Source organism: Pseudorca crassidens, chromosome 10 (genome assembly GCF_039906515.1).
Source record: "Pseudorca crassidens isolate mPseCra1 chromosome 10, mPseCra1.hap1, whole genome shotgun sequence".
In the NCBI taxonomy this organism is placed as follows: domain Eukaryota; kingdom Metazoa; phylum Chordata; class Mammalia; order Artiodactyla; family Delphinidae; genus Pseudorca; species Pseudorca crassidens.
Window position 1 is genome coordinate 69,834,498 of NC_090305.1, and position 17,256 is coordinate 69,851,753.

Genomic DNA, 17,256 nt, shown 5'->3' on the forward strand with positions numbered 1-17,256 from the left:
CACTTAAAGTCCTGGTTTATGAGATTTTCAATCCTAAAATTGTGCAGTCCTGGGAAAACTAGGGCATTAGGTCACAATAGTGACTAAACCCTCCAAACCCTTCTGAACACTGCAGGTGGGTTCCCCACACATAACCCTTGTGGCTTCCCAACACCACCCATCCGCTGCACTCCTGTGCTCTGGGAAAGACCACATTATTTTCTTCTTTTTTGTGTTTCACACCCCACTCCTATGGGTTCTGAGGCACCGCACCTCCCCCTGGCCCTTGGGGCTCAAGCCCCCTCCCTCCTCCTGTCCCATAGGTCCTGTCCACTTGGCCTCTCCAACCAAGGATATGGCAGGCGTCGTGACCCCATTCCACAGCTGAGGCACGAGGCCCCAGAGCAGCCTTGAACTCAGGACCAGAGGCAACTCATTGGATAGATTAAGGAAAGCCAGCTGGGCTTCCACCTCATAGCTGATATCCAAGCGACCATCCCCCCCACAGCCCCTCACCCATCCCACCCCTCCTGGGGTTTCACATCCCCAGTGTCACAGGCTCACACTCTCTTTGTGTAAACGTCTTAATTACATCTTTAATGCTCTCACATGGAGATGCTATGAGTTAAATTAGTTTCTGTGCATCCTAAATTACCCATAGCCCTCCAGTTGGCTCAAATGCTAACGTATTTATAGCATCTAGAGGAGGAAATAAATCCAGGACCTTCCCCATGAAGTCCTCCTAGGCCCTCACAGCCTGACACCTCGTATTTGCCACCCTCACGTCCCCGCCAACCAGCAGAGGACAGTGATGGCGGCGAGGCTGGGCACAGGGGTGTGTGTCTGTGCCTGCTCAGGTGCACATGTGTGCCCAGCGGAGAAGTGCCCAGCTCTTGGGGTCTGGCTTGACCCAGTGCCTTGCCCAGATGCCCCAGCCTGGCAGAATTCCTGCGGGGCATGGGGTGGGTGGACAATGGGTAGGTGGGTTGTGTGATCAAAACCCAGACTATGTCTCTTAGGTCTGTTTTCCAAGGGGCTATCCCCACCCTGTTTCAGGCATTCAGAACTTCCCCTGCTAGCCTGCAGCTGGCGACCACCGCCCTCTGACCAATAGTCTCTCCCCCAACCCCAGGTCCCCGATAAACACCAAGACAGGGAACTGTTCCAGAAGCAGGTTACCTGGCTTTTAGAGCCCAGTGAAGTGCCCAGTGGTGGGCAGTGGACCCTTGCCTTTGCTTCCCTCTCCCTTCAGTCCCTGAACACTGAAGGTGGAGAAGGTGGCCTACTTAACGTTCCTCTACACACCATGGGGTTGGGGGTGGCTTGGAGGGTGGAGCCAATGCAGGGGTCTCCATCCTGCCCCCTGTGCTGGGACAGGCACGTGTCTGCAGGTGGGCACCTTCATGCGCATGCAGGAGGCCTTCCAGCAGGTCTGGGCACTGCATCCCTCCACACCTGCTCCCCCACCTCCCTTCCCCCTCAGCTCTCATCCTAGCTTGGGCCCAGCCAATAGCCGACCACCACGGAGGGGTGGCTGGAAGACCTCATGCATCCCTGTAATTTGGACTGACCTTGGGTATGAGCAGCCCTCCTGCTGGCATCCTTGCCCACTGGGCAGTTTCAACTCTATCCCTGAGCCTCTCCCAGAGTACCACCGTACCATGTGGCTGTGACCTGGGTGGCTGCCTCTCCTCAACCCCAGAGGAGACTCCAGATTCCAAAGATATGTCTCTCCCTGATGGATGGGAACCCCCCTACTCTCCTTCCCTTCCCCCTCGCATCCCACATCTCCCCCCATTTCCTCCACATTAGAGGAGCAGACCCTGATGTGAGGGGTCTGGGAAGGGCACAAGGAAGCCAGCCAGCATAAGGAAGCCTTATGAGGGATGCTCTGCATTCCAGGGCCCTCAGGTCAGGGGATATCAGTGGCCATATGCCCAACCTGGCCAGGGGCCTCTTTTAGAGCCTGGAGGGTCAGCAGCTGGGTCCTCAAAATAGCTGAGGCCTTGGCAGGGCAGGTCCTGAGAGGAGGTCCTAATGATCTCGGAGTTGGCAGCTGAGGGCACTGTGGCAGGTGTTTTCATCAGAGGTCCAGGCCTGTCCCGGGGTCCTCACGCGTGGATGGCATTGGCTACATCGCTGAACACCAGCCGGCTGGGCCTCTGCATTGGGCCCTGAGAGGGGAGAGTGGTCTGCAGAGAGACAGTAAGGGGCATCAGGGACCTTGACCAAGGCCATGCACTCTGGCCCAGTCCCCTCCACCCTCTGGTGCCCACGTGCACTTGGCACCAGCTACGTCTTCTGCCTGGAATGCCCTCCCACAAGCTCAGCCAAGAAATACGACCTGGCTCAGGTGACTCCTCCCCCCAGCCATCCCCGGCTTGCCCTGCCACCTCAGCCAGTTGCAGCACTTAACCTAGGTCCCAGGGCCTGCATTAATTATGCATGTACCGACCTCTCCCAGCAGAGGGTATTCACCTCTGTACCCCCAAGCCCCAAAGCCCGGGCACAAGGGCTGGCACAAGGGAGATGCACAGGAAACAACCGTCAAATAGTCAGTAGTCCCAAGAGCTGGGTGGACCAAGGTTCTCAGCCCAATTTCCTGAATATCCCAAGGGGGAATGAGTCCTGATCCTGGCGACAAAGAACTGGTAGCAAAACCAGGGGACTCCCAGCCTGGACTCTTCCTGAGCCCAGTCTCTTAATTCTGCTGCTGTGGAGCCAGGTTCCCTAGCAACCTGTGCAGTCAAGGCAAGGAGGGATGCAAAGGGGCATCATGGGTCCGGGGGAGACCAGGCCTCCTCATGGTGCTCTGGCCCCTGGGGATTTCAGGGACCGGTGGCAAGTGGCCAGGCAGCCCAGTGACTCTGGCAGGATAACCACACAGGTACCCAGCACTTTGGACATGGGAGGTGAGTCCGGCTAGGGTCTGCACCTGCCTGGGGTCTGCAAGCTACTAGGAACCCACCAATCTACTCAGAGGTGCCACTGCCCCAGAATCTGGCGCCAGTCACAACTCACTCAGGACTGGGATCTCAGGAAGCAGAAGAACCCAGGGTCTCAGCCCCCCAACAATCCCCCCCGTGAGTCTTCTGCTTTCCCCCTAGTTTGAGGGGGCATACCTGAGGCAAGAATCAGGATTTTCACTTGCAGATGAGAAAACTGAGGCTCAGAGAGGCCAACGGAGCTTCCAAGGTGACCAGGCTATCAGGACAGAGCCAGGCTGGATCCCAGGGCTGCCCTGGCCTGGCCTTGTGCAGTGAGCCTGTGGGTGGCCGAGGAGCAATTCTACTAGTTTCTAAACAAACCTGACAAAATCCGTATACCCGATAGCTGCCACTTGACCACATGGCAGGTGCTAGAAAGCTACATGGGAAAGGAGGGAGGGTGGGGGTGGAAGAGCCACAAACAGGCTGCAGGCTGGGTGGAGGAGCCTAGTCAGTGCCCACCTTGGCCAGCGTGGCCTGCACAGCGGTGGCGGCCTGCACGGAGGCAGTGTCCCGCCCGTGCTCCAGCAGCTCCCGCTCCAGTTCATCTTGCTCCTCCGTGGGGTCGAAGTTGTACATAGGCATGAGCTGGTGGCGCAGCTTCTCCAGCCTGGGGGGTGGGGGCAGAGACTGCTGCAGGCAGGGCAGGCCCTTCTGCTCCCACCAGCCCTCCAGGTGCTGCTGCCTGCTGACCAGCTGACACCATGTTTAGGGTCCTAAAATTTCCCCTGGGATTCAATGAACGACAATTTTGCACATACAGTAGTAGCTCTACCTCTTGGATGGGTGGCCTGGGAGGGATAGTTACCCACTCCTGGGACCAGATGGGGCCATGGGCCACAGAGCTGTCATCCATGAGAGCCATGGGGACTGCTTAAGCCAGGGCCTTGTGCGATCCCCAGCCTCTGAGGGGCCGGGGTGGGGAAAGGGGAGTCAGTGGCCATTAGCTCAGGGCAGCAGGGCAAGGGTGGCTCAGCCCTCCCCAGGGGAAAATGGTTACCCCCAACCCCGAGTGGGCAGAAGAGGCCCTGACTCCCTCACTAGGGAGAGGGACCCTCATGGTGGAGGTACTCTCCTTTCCCACCCACGTCCCCTGGAGTCCAGCCCAGCATTGCCCACTGGAGTCTTGGGTGGCAGATGGGGAGTTACCTCTTCTTCTTCCTGATGTACAAAACCTGCAAGAGAAGGAGCAGCATCAAATGGCCAGGAAAGGAGGCCCTAATTAATCCAGCAGTCCCTCGGGACAGGGGAAATGCTGAGGCTGATGAACGGGAGAACTATAGGTCCCCATGTCCTCAGCGACCCCATCCCAGGGACACATACATCCTAAATTTGTGCTTCCATTTGACGTTTATTAGATGCTGACAGTGCCCGAACTCAGAGGTGGGGAGAAGGCCAGCCTGGGAAGACCACACAGGTAAGCCTGGCCTAGGGACGCGTGGGCCCACCCCTGCCAAAACTGACTGTGGCTCCAGCCACTCAGTGCCTGCCTCGGACTCCTCAGGGCTGAAGTGGTGGTGGTGGGGACTTCAGCATACCCTCTCCTCTCAGCTGTCCCCAGGACCAAATTTTCTCCCCGTGTATGGGCAAAAAGAACAGAGGATAGGCAGCGGGCAGACTCTGCAGGGCAGTGGCTCTAGGCAAGGCTCTGGGCTGGCTTCCTGGGGTTTCCATGGGAGGCTGATGGCCCTCAGGGGCTGAGGAGGAGGGTCTGAGCCCCTGGACATCAGCCTAGACCACACTCCTGAACCCTGATGCTGGAGGAACCTAGGAAGACCCCTGGGTCCTAACCCCCATCATAATGACTTGAAGATAAAGGCCTAGGCAGCCTGAGAAAACATCTGAGACCCAAGAGCTCCTGGCTAGAGCAGGAAATCCTGGTACAAAGCACTCAGGGCAGGGAGGAAGGGGGTGAGACTTGGGGACCTCTGCAGGACCTGGAGCGGGAACTCCAGGGACCTCTGCCACCATCTTGCTCATCCCTCAACTGGTGTTTTTTGACTATCAGGAGCATGACTTCTTCTGCTTGGGGGAAAGCCATGTCCCTAGAGTCTGTCCCAAACCCCCTGTGGCTCCTATACTCTTTGTGGCTCATTCACAGCTTGAATCCGGTTTGTTCCCAGCCTGACCCAGAGCTCCTCCTGCTGCTCATTCCTGGGGGACCCCAAAGGCGGAAAGAAACTGCAGTGCCCCTTGCTCCCCCATCCCCTCCAGGAGGTCACATGTTGGCATGCCCCTTGCTCTCTTGTGGGTGGGATGCAACAGGAGCTCCAGGTCTCTGGCATAGCCCCTGCCTGCCCTGAAGCAGCAGCTCCAGCCCCAGCACACTGTACTCCCTCGCCTCTCAGCCCTCCTGCCTGCCCTGTGATACAGAAGGATCTTTAAGAGAGGCTAGAACCAATCTCCACCCCTCGCCCTTGCTGCTCCCTCTGCCCCAACTACTAACACCCTCCCCGCAAATACCTTCCTTTCCAAATCTTCCTTACCTTTCACTGTCCAGCTGCAGCCCCACCTCTTCCAGGAAGCCCTCCCCCACTGTTCTTCCTACGTGAGGCACACGGCCTGGCACTGATTTGTTCCTCCTTGCACCCAGCATGGCATGGCTCAGGGTTGGCATGAGGGGAGAGGAAGTAGTACTTAAGGAACATCTCCAGACCTGACCCCTGCCCAGGAGCTGTTTCCTGCCCTCCACTGCCTTTGCCCCATAACTTCCCTACCTCTCCGTTCTTGGTGATAAGGCCATCCACCGCGGCCCTCCGAATATTCCTCCAGAATGAAGAGTAAGGAAGTCTTCCCAAGTTCCCAGGACAAAATCTTTGGCCAAGAGTGACAAAGGCAGTTTCTAGGCCCTGCTCTGCCCCTGAGGTTAGGGTGTCTCAGCCTGCTAAACCACCACATGGGTGCCAAACACCGGTATTCTGCCTCACCCCTGCCCCAGGAGACTGCTCAGGCCCCGGCCTCACTCTGTGTATTGCATCCTGGCTCTGCCCGCTGGCCAGCAGTTGTTCCCTGGCAGCAATCCGGAGCCTGTGGGGCCCATATGGTGACCCTGTTTTACCAGCAGCTCCAGCCATGAATGGATCATCCAGCCCTATTTGTCACAGCAACATGCTCCTGAGTCTAAGGCCAGTCGTCAGAGCCTGTGAGGGGCAGCAGGCAGAATGCCACCATTGCCGGGCCTGCTGGGGGACCTCAGGTACACCTCCCACCCTTCCAGATCTCAGTCCTCGCAATCTCCAATGGGCCCTCGGTGACATTCTGAGTGTCCATGTATCATCTTAAGAGGAGAGTCCATATCTTTTTTTTTTTGTCCACGCTGCACAACTTGTGAGATCCTAGTTCCCTGACCAGGGATTGAACCTGGGGCCACGGCAGTTAAAGCGCTGAGTCCTAACCATTGGACTGCCAGGGAATTCCCAGGGGAGAGTCCATATCTTCAGAGGTAGATACCAGATCTGGAAGCATCATATCCACTCTCAGGGGACACCTGCAGCCCTCACCCCAGCTCACCTCTGCCCTGATGTCTGCCCAACTCTGCCCTTCTCATGACGCTGGGGCCAGGCCTCCACTGTGATGTCTTAGCTCTAATGTTGCCTCCTTAGTTGTCCCTGACCACCCAGCCTAGGAAGTCCCCCCAACTCCCACCCAGTTCCCTAATCCAGTCCCTACGGGCTTCCCTTGGCACCCTTGGTTTTACCTATCTCTCACTCCCTGTAAGAACTGCAGGGCAGGACTTTTTCTCCCTAGTCCCTGGGGTCCCGAAGGCTCGGTCCAGGGCAGGTGCCCAGTAAATAACTGCCAAGTGAATGAATGAATGAACATTGCCAGCAGCCTGCCATGCCCAAAGCATCCCATTCGGACTCTACAGCCCACGATCTATCCCAATTGCCTGCTGGCCTCTACTCCTATTGCATCCCCACACTCACTTGCCTCACTGTCCTGCTTGCTGCTCACAGATACCTCCTGTCTGCCTCCAAACGTTTACCCATCAGGACCCTCCACCTGCAACACCCTCCTCCCCAACTCCTACGTGGCCTTCATGGCCCAACTCAAAATGCCATGTATTCCTCAGAACCTTTTCTGGTTCTTCCAATTGGAGGCAGCCTCTCTGGTCTCTGGACCCCAATAAACAAATCTCTGGGGAAGGAAGGGATTGTACTATCACTAACAGACAATTGTGTTCTGATTAGATCCTCTAAAATCTGAACAGTGATCGCCCTCTGCCAAGTGAGGGCCATCTGGGCCAGCCCCAGCCTGCCCCAGCTCTCACCATGGCCACAGCCAGGCCAATCACTGTGATGATCCCAAAGGACAGAAGCATTGTGCCCACGCCGGCTGTGCCACCAGCCACGTCAGGGATTCTGGTGTCATTAAAGCTGGTGGCTTCTGGGCTGAGTGTGGTGGTCTCGGAAGCTGGCCCATCTGTGGCAGGCTCCAGGTCAGGTTCAGAGGTGGGTGGGTGGCTGCTGATCCAGCTCCTAGCAGATGGGATCCTGGAGTCCATGCTGATGCTGAGGGACTGCTTGTGGTCAGTCAACCTGCTCACTCACTTCTGACATCAGGGGTGTCCCAGCCTGTGGCCCCCACTACCCATACAGGGGGCCACGTCCTTGGATAAAGAGAGCTCCCTGCCTCCCTGGGTGTTGGAAAGGAAAAAATAAAAAACATGAGGCTGAGGATGGGACTCTGTGAGGAGATGAAGTCCCCCTAAGTTCTGAAGGCACAGGGGAAATAAAAGTTTGAGGGCAAGGGCAAGTTCAGGGAACATCAGGACATGTGCTTTATCTATCTATGGATCCCATGTGGATTTAGGAACATGAAAATGAAGCCCTGTCCCCTCTTTGTGGGTAAGATGATCATAGTGATCATACTTGGAGGATATGAAAAGTAGTGGGGAGGTTTGAAAGAAAAAGTTCATTCCCCACCCCCAGCCCCTACTCCCCACACTGCTCACCTTCTTACTTCCTGCCCCCCACATCCCTCACCTCCTGCTTGGAGAAAAAAATACTGCAGCTTTTTCCTTTCCTGGAAGAAAACACTTGCACGAAAGTCAGATAGGCTTGTCTTTGAATCCCGGTTCAGCCACTTAACTGGGTGACCCTAGGCAAGTCACTCCACCTCTCCATGTCTCAGTTTTCCTGAGTCTAAGGTAGGGGTATTAAGAACACCTCCCTCACAGAAAGGGTCATAGGGTCACTGAAATATCAGAATGAACAAGTTCCTAGAAATGACTTAGCTCAGTACAACCCTCATCCACAGCAAGTACCCAATAAATGTTAGATCTTCTCCCTCCGGCCACTCCAGTTGGGAAAGGGGAGCCCCAGAAGCCCCTGGACCCAGCCTGCTGTGTGGTCCAGCTTGTGCTTGGAGTAAGGGCAGGGACATGTGTGGCAAGACCAGAAGACAGGAAGGAGAGAGAGGCCAAAGTCAGGTCCTCTGGTGGGCTTTCTCTGTAGGCTCTTGGGTCATTGAACTCCCTATAGGGGCTGCCAGGGACTAGGAGAAAATCAAGGGGAGCGTATCTTCAGAGGCAGGGATGGAGCTCCCACTCTGAGATGCCTTCTCTTCCCCTTCCCTCCTCCCCTGGGAGCAGAGGGTGGGTGATGTGCCCAGTCTAGGCTGTGACTTTGGCCTTCCCAGGCCAAAAGGCCCTGGGTAAGGCAGGGTGGGAAGAGGTCCTAGCCAAACTGCAGAAGGGAAGGCCGAGGGATAGGAGAGATGCACAGCTCATGGCTGCATACACACCTCTGCGCTAGCTCACGGGTGTATGTGGGATGCCTCCCTGTGCAGGTGTATGGGTGTGTGTGAGGTGTGCACACACCAGTGATGGCCTCTTAGGAAGGAGCAAGGCTGGCACAGAAACATGGGATGGGAGAAGCTCATCGTCCCTCTCTGTCCTCCTCCTCTAGCTAGGCTGGGCACGTCAGGAGTCCCAGGTTCTTTCTTGGCTCTGTCGCTGACCCCAGATGTGACCTTGGGCTAGACCCTTAATACTTGCTCTGGGGCTCTGTTTATTCTTCCCTCCAAAGGAGAGAAAGGGCTCTGCTCATCACTGTTCAGGAATGCCTCATGGTCCAAAGGGCAAGAGAAGGAAGCCAGAGAGAAAGGGGTGGGCACCACCACCTCCAAGAACCCGCATACCATTCTCCACCAGGTTCATCAGTCCTCCCTGCCCCAATCCCCAACCCCACCTTCGCGACTCTGTGATTCCTCCATTCTTGCACAGAAGCGGCGACCTCAGCACTTACTTAATCCTCTCTGGGGCGCCGGACTCAGCGGGAGAGGCTAGGGGTGGTGGCGACTGGCAGGAGGCCGGGGCAAGGTGAGGGGGACCCCCCAGGTCCCGGGATTGGGGGCGGCGGGTCCGACCCAAGGTCCGCCCTCCCTGGGCGCCCTGGGAGGACCTCCCCGGACTGGGCCAGCGACGTCACACCGCCCACAGCCGAGAGTGCCTGTTCTGCCAGCCTGGACAGGGACTGGCCGGCCGGGACCCACCTCGGGGGTGGGGCTGAGGCGAGCAGCCTCGCGGCTCCGCGACGCTCCAGCTCCTCTCCTCCCTGCCAGCTCCGTGCCCCCGGCCCCGGATTGGCTGTCAGGCCCAGAGCCTGCCCTGCATTGGCCCGCTGGCCTGCCGCTCGGATCTGGCTCTGCCCCCAGCAAGAGGGGGAGCCAGGTCGCAGTTCTTGGAGACCACTCCTCACTGCCCGTGGGCTGTGCCAGAGTCGGGAGGGGGACGGTGGGTGGCCAGGCCTTCCTAAGGGCTACAACTCTGGTCTCCGGCTACTCTGGGCGCCATCTCCGCCAGGACAGAGTCGGGCTCCGCAAACGCAGGTGGACACAAATTTGCGGAGATCACTAGACTAGGAGTCCTTGAGTCTGCATTGAACTCCGGTTCGACCCTCCACTAGCTTAGTGACCTAGAGCAAGATGCTTCTCTTCCCTGGGTCTCAGCTTCCTGCTCAGATGGGCTCTGGTGTGAGGGCTCTTGTTAAACGATACCCATCCCAGGCTAGAAATGAGACATCTTCAGAGAAGTTGGGGGGCGGGATGGTATTTTTATTACAGGAGTGGTATTATTGGACACCTGGACCCAAGCAAGCCTACATACACCCCTCCAATCCAGAGCTCGATCATCTCTGGAGAGGAGCCTTCTAATCCTCAGGTTTTTAAAGGAGCTTATGGGGATCACCGGAGTAGCTTGTTACAAATACAGATCCCCGGGTCTGGGATGGAGCCCGGGAAACTGCATGCTTCATAGTAGTTTAGTCAACAGTGATCTAGTTAACAATAGATTAGGGGGCGAGGGCGTGGCATTGGCAGGCCATACTTTGCGAAACACTGCCATGAATTTTATTGGAGCGACTGAGGCCCACAGAGGGGCACATGGACAAAGCCTCACGATGAGTCAGGATTCAAACCCTGGTCTACTACTTCCAGTTTCGAGCTCCCTGCTCGAAAATGGGAGCTAGAGGGTCAAGAGCGGCCCTGGGGTCCAGCTGCCACCTGAACCCCAGGTCCTGGACACTGGGTGCCACCCCCCCAAATTAGTGCCCGCCCCCAACACTGGGATCCGCCCATGTGCCGCTCTACCAGCACACAGCCTACGTTAGACCAGGCCCCTGGGCATCGCACCCCAACTCTCGAATTCAGAGCCGGCTGGTGACATGCCTCCGTTCGGGTTGGCTACACACCTCCCGGCCGGGTACCCAAACGCCATCTCGGAGCAGTCACCGCAGGCTTATCCCTGCCTCGACCTTCAGGAAGACCGTCGGGTCCAGGCCCCCGGGAAGCAACCCTACTCCCAACCACGCACTTTCCCGCCAGTGGGCCTTTGGACGTAGTGGGCGTGGCGTTCATAGCCCCCACTGGCCGCAGGGGCTTCCGAGGTGGAACACATCGGCTCTAGGAACTCTGGAGCTGGGCGACGGGGTCCGCCCGAGCCCTTCCTCAGTTGCGCCAACCCCGGAAGCAGAGCGTCGGAGGGAGCTTACCGCGGGTCACGCATGTCCGGGCGCCGAGCTTGCGGCAGTTTCTTCAGGCTGGCGGGCGAGTGGGGAAGCTTCTCAGGCAGGTATGCGTAACACCCTCGAGACCTCGAGTTCGTCAGAGCTCTGGCAGCCTTCCTTAAAAAGTCTGTACCCCCGTTGTACAGATGGAGAAACAGGCTTGTGGAGAGGCGACCTCGCGGTGCGAAACTGAGAGGGAAGCTGCGCCTTTGACTTCAGGCCTCGGCTCCTCCCTGGGCGGCGCTCTGGTAGACAGAGCTGCCTCTGGAGTCCAAAGGACTTGTGTCTTGACTGGGACAGTACCTAGCTGGGTGACTTTGGGCAAGTTGCTTCCAGTCTCGGAATCTCATTTTCCTCTCTGTTTGTCTCTGAAGAGCGGCACCTAGCAGGTGTTCAGTAAAGGCTAGTTTGAACCCTGGTCTCTGTAAGAGGAAAGGAGACCACTGGTTTTAAACCTTCAGTTAAATTTGTTTGTGATAACTTACATATAAATTAACAGAAATTGTCAATTTTTTACCTGGAAGTTTATGCTGGTGTTTAGGACTATGGGTTAAATTGGGTGGAGGGGTGATTTTCAGCATACAGATCAATGACAGTGCATGCAAAATGTCAAAAGCAAAGCTCCCAAGCAAGGGCAGTCTCCTCCTCCTAGTAATATTAGTCAAGAGTATATAAAATTGAGTTCCTTTATGTGTTGAGCTGGCTCCAAGGCCCTTGATATTCATTGACCGATGCACTGCTCACCGTGGAGTTTGTGTTATTTTCCCCATTTTATGGACGAGGAAACTGAAACACAGAAATAATGACTTTCCCGAGGTCACACCCTCTGGGTCAGATAGATCTGTCCAACCCCCAAGCCTGGGCCCTGATCCACACCAGCCCATTTATTAGTAGGGACTGAGCTATGGGTTACGATCACTTGAGCCAAAAACATGAAGAAAATGTCACTGACCAAGACAAGAAAACTCAGATAGGTGGGTGAGGGTCTAAAATGGAGTCAAAGAGGCGACAGAGCAAGAGCATGCCCTCTCTCAGGCAACAGGTCAGAGAGGAGTGGGTCCCACAAGTCTCAGCTACTCTCCTGGTTCTCCTTCCCTATTCTAGGGCAGCCACATCTGAGGACCAGAGCCATGCTGAGGAGCCAGAGCCTGTGACCTTCTCCATCTCCATCCGGCTGAGGCCAGCCACCATCCTCAGCAGCTGACATCACGAGAAAGATTTGGGGACCTTGGTGAAGTACCCAAGGGATCCTTTCCCTGAGATGTGGAACATCGGGGCAGAATGCTGAGGGCCCTCCTATCTGGCCTGTGGTGGAGGGGAGGCATTTGGGGCTGCACCTTCAGCTCATGGCAACCCCATCTGCCTCCGGCTCGGTTGTTGAGTGCCACAGACCTGGTCAGCCACTGGACAGTAGTCTTTGAGAAAAGGGGCATCCCTGAGGCCCGGGAATCCAGTGAGTACATCGTGGCTCATGTCCTTGGAGCCAAAACAGTTAAGTGCAGTGTTGTCAGGAGGGCAGGAAATGGGGGGAGGGAGGACTCTGGGGAAGAGACATCCAGGCTTTTCCATTCCACTGAGAGTGCTGAGCCAAGAATGATGGGATTTTTCTGGAGGAATGTCTTAGGCAGATACTTATTCATTCATCCAGCAAACTATTACAGTGTGTGCCAGGCAGTAGGGGTTCAGGGATCACCAAGGTGGCCAGTGTTGGACCCACTGGCATTGTCTACAAAAGAAACCTGGGTCAGGGGAGCCAGCCACTCACATTCTCTGTGGTGCAGTTTCAGAGCCTGAGGCCAGGACTTTGGACCCAGCCCCTGACCCCTTGGCAGTTACAGTATGTCCAGGAGCTGAGTAGCTACCGATTGCAAAGGTGAGCACCATGGGCCAAACCAGAGGGCTCTGTGTGGGGAGCAGGGTCCAGCTTCCTTCAGCTCCACCAAGTTCATGGTCAGGGAGGAAGAAAGTGTCCGAGGACTAGGGAGGTGTTGGGATGAGAGAGTGATGAGAGAGGGGTCATGGTAGTAAATAGGAAGAAGGGAGGGAAGGAAGGTCTTGGCTACGAGTTCTGGGGCGTAGGAGACATGACCCTACCCGACACTTTTGGCCACAAGTGGTATCCCAACCCAGACATGGTCTTGTTGGTCCAGGTGCTGGCACTGATGATCACCCTGCTGCCCCCTCTGCAGGATGCCTGTGCAGTACATCCTTGGTGAGTGGGACTTTCAGGGCCTCAGCCTGAAGATGGCACCCCCAGTGTTTATCCCTCGGCCAGAAACGGAGGTAGGTGTGCCATCAGGACTGGGCAGGATGGGAATGAAGGGGGCTCAGGGCACCTGTCTTGTCCCAGAGTTCCACCAGGGGGCGCTGGAGCCCCATGACTGCTGTCCTTTAGAGGCAGCGCCCTTCCTGGCTGGCTGAGTAGGTGGGGCCAAGAGGAAAGAGGTCTCCTGTTCACCTCCTTGACTATCCTCACTTCCCAAGCCACTGCCCCAGCCCCTAGGCTGGCAGTGGCTCAAGATGCCCCAACAAGTGCTGCCCACCAAGTACTCAGCCAGTTCCTGTCATTTCCCTAGGAGCTGCCCCATGGGCCCATAGCCTACCCAACCCATGGGAAACAAGTGCCCTCCTCTTCCTCAGGAGGCATGGGCAAAGTGGAGAGGGCTCCAGCTGGACATCTGGAAGCCTGGTACAGCTTTGTGACCTTGGGTAGGTCACTGCCCCCTCTGGGCCCAGACCAGGGAACTGGTTGGGACCTTTTACCTATTACATCCACTATCTAGTCAGGTAATCACCTGTGTTTCTCAAATTACTAGGACTGGGAAGTGTATGGTCCCAGCATGCTGTGTGTAGGTGCGACACCCTAGTCTTGGAAGAAATGCTTTCTATGGTCCTTCTTGGGCTTCCCCATGACCTTGTAGGTGGCAGGGCTGGGAGCCAGAGAGAGCAGAGCAGGTGGAGGGGTATGTGGGTGGGGGCTGGTGGGCAAGCCAGAGGGCACCAGGTTCTGAGAAGGGGTGTTTCCAGAAAGGCACACACATTCTTGGGAAATATCAGGCCTCATCCACCTGTCCCAGCCAGGGACCCAGAGCCCCTTCTCACTTTCCCAGCCTCTCTCCCTCAGCCAAGAAGCCCTCTGACCCCACTTGCCCCCTGCATCATGTGGTTGGGAGGCCAGGTCCTTGCCTTAATGCCCAGTGTCAGGGCAGGGACAGTAGGGAGTCTGAGACCTTGCTGAAGTCACAGGGATGTCAAGGCAGGGAGCATGGGGGCAGCACTCAAGACATCCTGTCTCCTGCGTCAGGGCCCCATACCTTACAAGGGGCTGAACCATCTGGGATTGGATGAGCTGGATAGGTGCAGAGACCCAGAGCAGGATATAGCCTGCTACCTGCAGACTTTTGGGAGGCCAACCTGTGGCCCCTCCAAGCATGCGACCTCTGGCCAGGAGGTCACTCACCATCCCCTGAGGCTGCCAAGGGTCAGGGCATGGGAGGGAAGCTACCGCGATGACCTTTGAGTCCCCTCAGAGCTGACCTGGCACCACCCATGTGTTCCAGGGTTCTGAGTGTTGGGTGTGGACTTCCGGCTCCCATGTGGGGGCCCCCCCTTTCCTGGGTGGGTCTGGGCCAGGAGAGCAACTCTGCTATAAGGGGTGGGGGAGAGGAGGGAGGCTGCGGTTGGGAGGCCAGGTCCTCGCCTCACTGTACAGACGTTTCTCAGAATTTGCCAGGTTGCCCCAATGTGAAGCCGCATTGGGGAGTGCCTTACCAAGAACTTGAGAGGACGTGGCCTGTGGTGGGGAGTGGGGAGAATTAGTGCAAGGGAGGGACCATGAAAAAAAAAAAAAGGGAGGGACCATGGTGCTTGCGTTCTCTCCATCCATTGAAGGGTGGTTTCTGATGATGGGTGCAGAATTCTGAAATGCAAAGTTGTAGGCGGTGTGTGGCCTGACCAGTTGGGTTTTCTCTGGGGATGGGGAGGTGGCTCAGTCCCCGGACTGGCAGTGTGTACAGTGGGAAAACCAAGGTTGGAAGTGTGAGCCATTCTTGCCCAGCTTGGCGAGGTGAGGCTCTCTGAGGTGTGGGAGGCTCAGTGCCTTGTCTGTGATTAGCTTGAGGGAGGCAATGCTGCCTTCTTGGGGCTGCCTCATAAAGAATGTAATCCTAATGAGGGTCCTTATGGCACTCAGGTCCTGCTGAGGCCTTGCGCCAGCCTCTTAAGGGGTGTGGAGTCCTGTTGAGGCAGTGGCTCCAGGCAGAGCCGACAGCTGCCTGCTCTTTGCCTCCTTCCCACATTCCCCTCTGCTCCGACCCTGCAGTGTTCTTGGATTCTCCCCTGTTCACCTGGGAAAAGTGCCCTGGGCCTGTAACCAGCTCGATTTTCAGCTTCCCCCAAGGAGCCACCAACTCTAGGCTGAGGAGACTCTTTACTAGGTGAGGAAGAGAGTTTCTGGACTTGCTGGGAGTGGTCTCCATCCCTACCCCACCCCCCCCAAAACCTGAAGTGGTCCTACAGCCAAGATAATCTTCCCCGGATCTGGAGGGTAAGGGAGAGGCCAAGGGGCACTGGTGGCAGTGGCGGCCCAGTCTCTCATCTTCATGCCCTGACCAGGGTAGCCATTCACACATGTGGTGTGTGTCTCTGATGTCAGGATGTCTCTCTGAGGTGGCTGGCCAGTGTGGTTGACTAAGGGGTCATTCTCCAGCCAGGGTAGGTCTGTCTGTGGTCAGGAAACCAAGAGAAGTTCATGCCCCTGACAAGTTTCAGCTGTCCAGCTGGCCACTTAGTATGTGGCCTCGCCACTGTGACCGCAGGCTCCAAGCCACAGCCCTAGACTGCTGGCTCTGTGCTGGTCCCAATGCTGTGGGTGCAGCTTGCTGCCAGCACTCCAGTTCTCCAGTGGTGCCTGGTACAGGCCTGGTGGGAAGGAGTGAGGGGAAGCCCTCTCTGGCTGGAGAGGGTCTGTCTCACTCATAGGCAGTAGCTTGTTTGGTGCAGAAGGGGCTTGGAACAGAAAAGGTTGGACCCACTGGCCAAGTTCCACCTGCCTTGGACTTGCTACCCTGGGGACAGGTGAACTTTGCTCCCGGGTTGGGATGAAGGATGAAATACTTTTGGGGACTCAGCACTGAGCAGCTTATGTGGAAAATGAGCCTGAGTGATCTGGAGCCCTCTGCTCTATCGGGGCCTAACTGTTGACACTGGGGCTTGGGGGAAGCTGCGGGTCTGAGGCTCAGGGTAGCTTCCTGTGGCCACTGAGAGCTTGCCCAGCGCTTGGGAAGTAGCCAAGAGGCCGCTCTGTGGGCCAAGCCCTGCCCGTGTGGGACATGCCATGATGGGTCAGATTCCTGGTCTTCACGTCATGGAGCATTCAGTTTGGTGGGAGAAGCACACCCCATCCTAGATCTTAGGCCCACAGTGAGGAAGGTCATGGTAGAGAGAGCCTGGAGGAAGTAGATCTCTTTCAGATGAAGGAAACACCTACTTCCTGACTCTTCCCCTCATTCCCTGAGCCAGCCCTGCCTGGAACCCCAGGAATCCTCAGCCTCCAGGGGGGCCTTTCCTGCCCTCATCCAAAGGGCAGGTCCCTTTGAGGGACTGCCCTTTCCCTGCTCCATGGCTCCATGCCCTTTCCCTGGTTCCCTGGCTCCATGCCTGGCTACTTGGGCCCCCACTCTACTGCTGTTTAGAAACATTTTGGCCAATGCACAGCAGCGGCCCTCCACCCTCACCCTACATTGGCTTCCATGCACAGTCTTCAGGTGACAGATGGGTGGGTGAGACTTGAAACTCTGTTGTTTCTAAAGTGACAGTGTCTGAAAGTGTCCCCCTGCCACCAAGGCAGGTACAGTGCAGTTAGGCACCTCTTCCCATGCCATGCCCACTTACCCCATGCCCTGTGTGTGCCACAGCCCCCTTCAGATATGGGGCTCAGGTAGGGCTGTCATCCCCCTGCCCCTCCATGGAGGGAATTTCCTGTCCCTTTGACCTGGGAGCCTCTCTGGGGGGGCTGTGAGGAAGCTGGGGACACACTGGCCCCTGGTTCTTGGCCACCATGAGCTGCAGGCCAGGTTCCCAGCGGGGCCTTGGCCCCTGGACCTCACTTTCCTCATGAGGGTCTAACAGATTAATACAGGGAAACCTCCGGAAGCAGGGCCAGGCACAGAGGGGTTGGCCAGGGACCATTAAGTATGATTCTTAACATTGCTGTAAGCACAAAACAAGAGGATGTCTGTAAAAGGATTAGCTGAGGCTTACTGAACACTTACCATGTACCAGGC

General features: G+C 56.7%; 2 protein-coding genes across 13 annotated transcripts in view; one reads left to right on the plus strand and one right to left on the minus strand.

Annotated features, from left to right (window-relative positions):
- Positions 1 to 549: 549 nt before the first annotated feature.
- Positions 550 to 11,198, minus strand: C10H3orf18 (chromosome 10 C3orf18 homolog). 4 transcript variants are annotated; one of them, XM_067754566.1, is made up of 5 exons: positions 10,958 to 11,198; positions 7,237 to 7,602; positions 4,116 to 4,141; positions 3,429 to 3,576; positions 550 to 2,171 (listed from the first exon to the last, which is right to left on the minus strand). In XM_067754566.1, the coding sequence occupies exons 2-5, from the start codon at positions 7,468 to 7,470 to the stop codon at positions 2,091 to 2,093; spliced, it is 489 nt and encodes a 162-aa protein (XP_067610667.1). In that variant the 5' UTR covers positions 7,471 to 7,602; positions 10,958 to 11,198; the 3' UTR covers positions 550 to 2,090. The 4 variants fall into 4 exon arrangements, with proteins under 4 accessions (XP_067610667.1, XP_067610668.1, XP_067610664.1 ...); XM_067754567.1 differs by lacking the exon at positions 10,958 to 11,198 and adding an exon at positions 9,462 to 9,551; XM_067754563.1 differs by lacking the exon at positions 10,958 to 11,198 and adding an exon at positions 9,215 to 9,454.
- HEMK1 (HemK methyltransferase family member 1) overlaps positions 10,562 to 17,256 on the plus strand; it is a 34,637-nt gene continuing 27,942 nt past the window's right edge. For 3 of the 9 annotated variants that reach the window (XM_067754552.1, XM_067754554.1, XM_067754556.1), the window contains exons 1-4: positions 10,566 to 11,037; positions 12,077 to 12,463; positions 12,754 to 12,845; positions 13,162 to 13,255. In XM_067754552.1, coding sequence (XP_067610653.1) covers positions 12,254 to 12,463; positions 12,754 to 12,845; positions 13,162 to 13,255 — 396 coding nt within the window. In that variant the 5' untranslated portion in view covers positions 10,566 to 11,037; positions 12,077 to 12,253. Of the gene's footprint in view, positions 11,038 to 11,118; positions 11,294 to 12,076; positions 12,464 to 12,753; positions 12,846 to 13,161; positions 13,256 to 17,256 lie in introns of all 9 variants that reach the window. The other 6 variants (XM_067754558.1, XM_067754560.1, XM_067754553.1 and 3 more) reach the window with 4 other exon arrangements.

Coding starts and splice junctions, on each gene's coding strand:
- C10H3orf18 (XM_067754566.1), bottom strand. CDS start 7,470: ATGGACTCCAGGATCCCATCTGCTAGGAGCTGGATCAGCAGCCACCCA. Junction 4,142..7,236: donor TTGGCCTGGCTGTGGCCATG/GTGAGAGCTGGG, acceptor CTTCTCTTGCAG/GTTTTGTACATCAGGAAGAA. Junction 2,172..3,428: donor TGCAGGCCACGCTGGCCAAG/GTGGGCACTGAC, acceptor GTCTCTCTGCAG/ACCACTCTCCCCTCTCAGGG.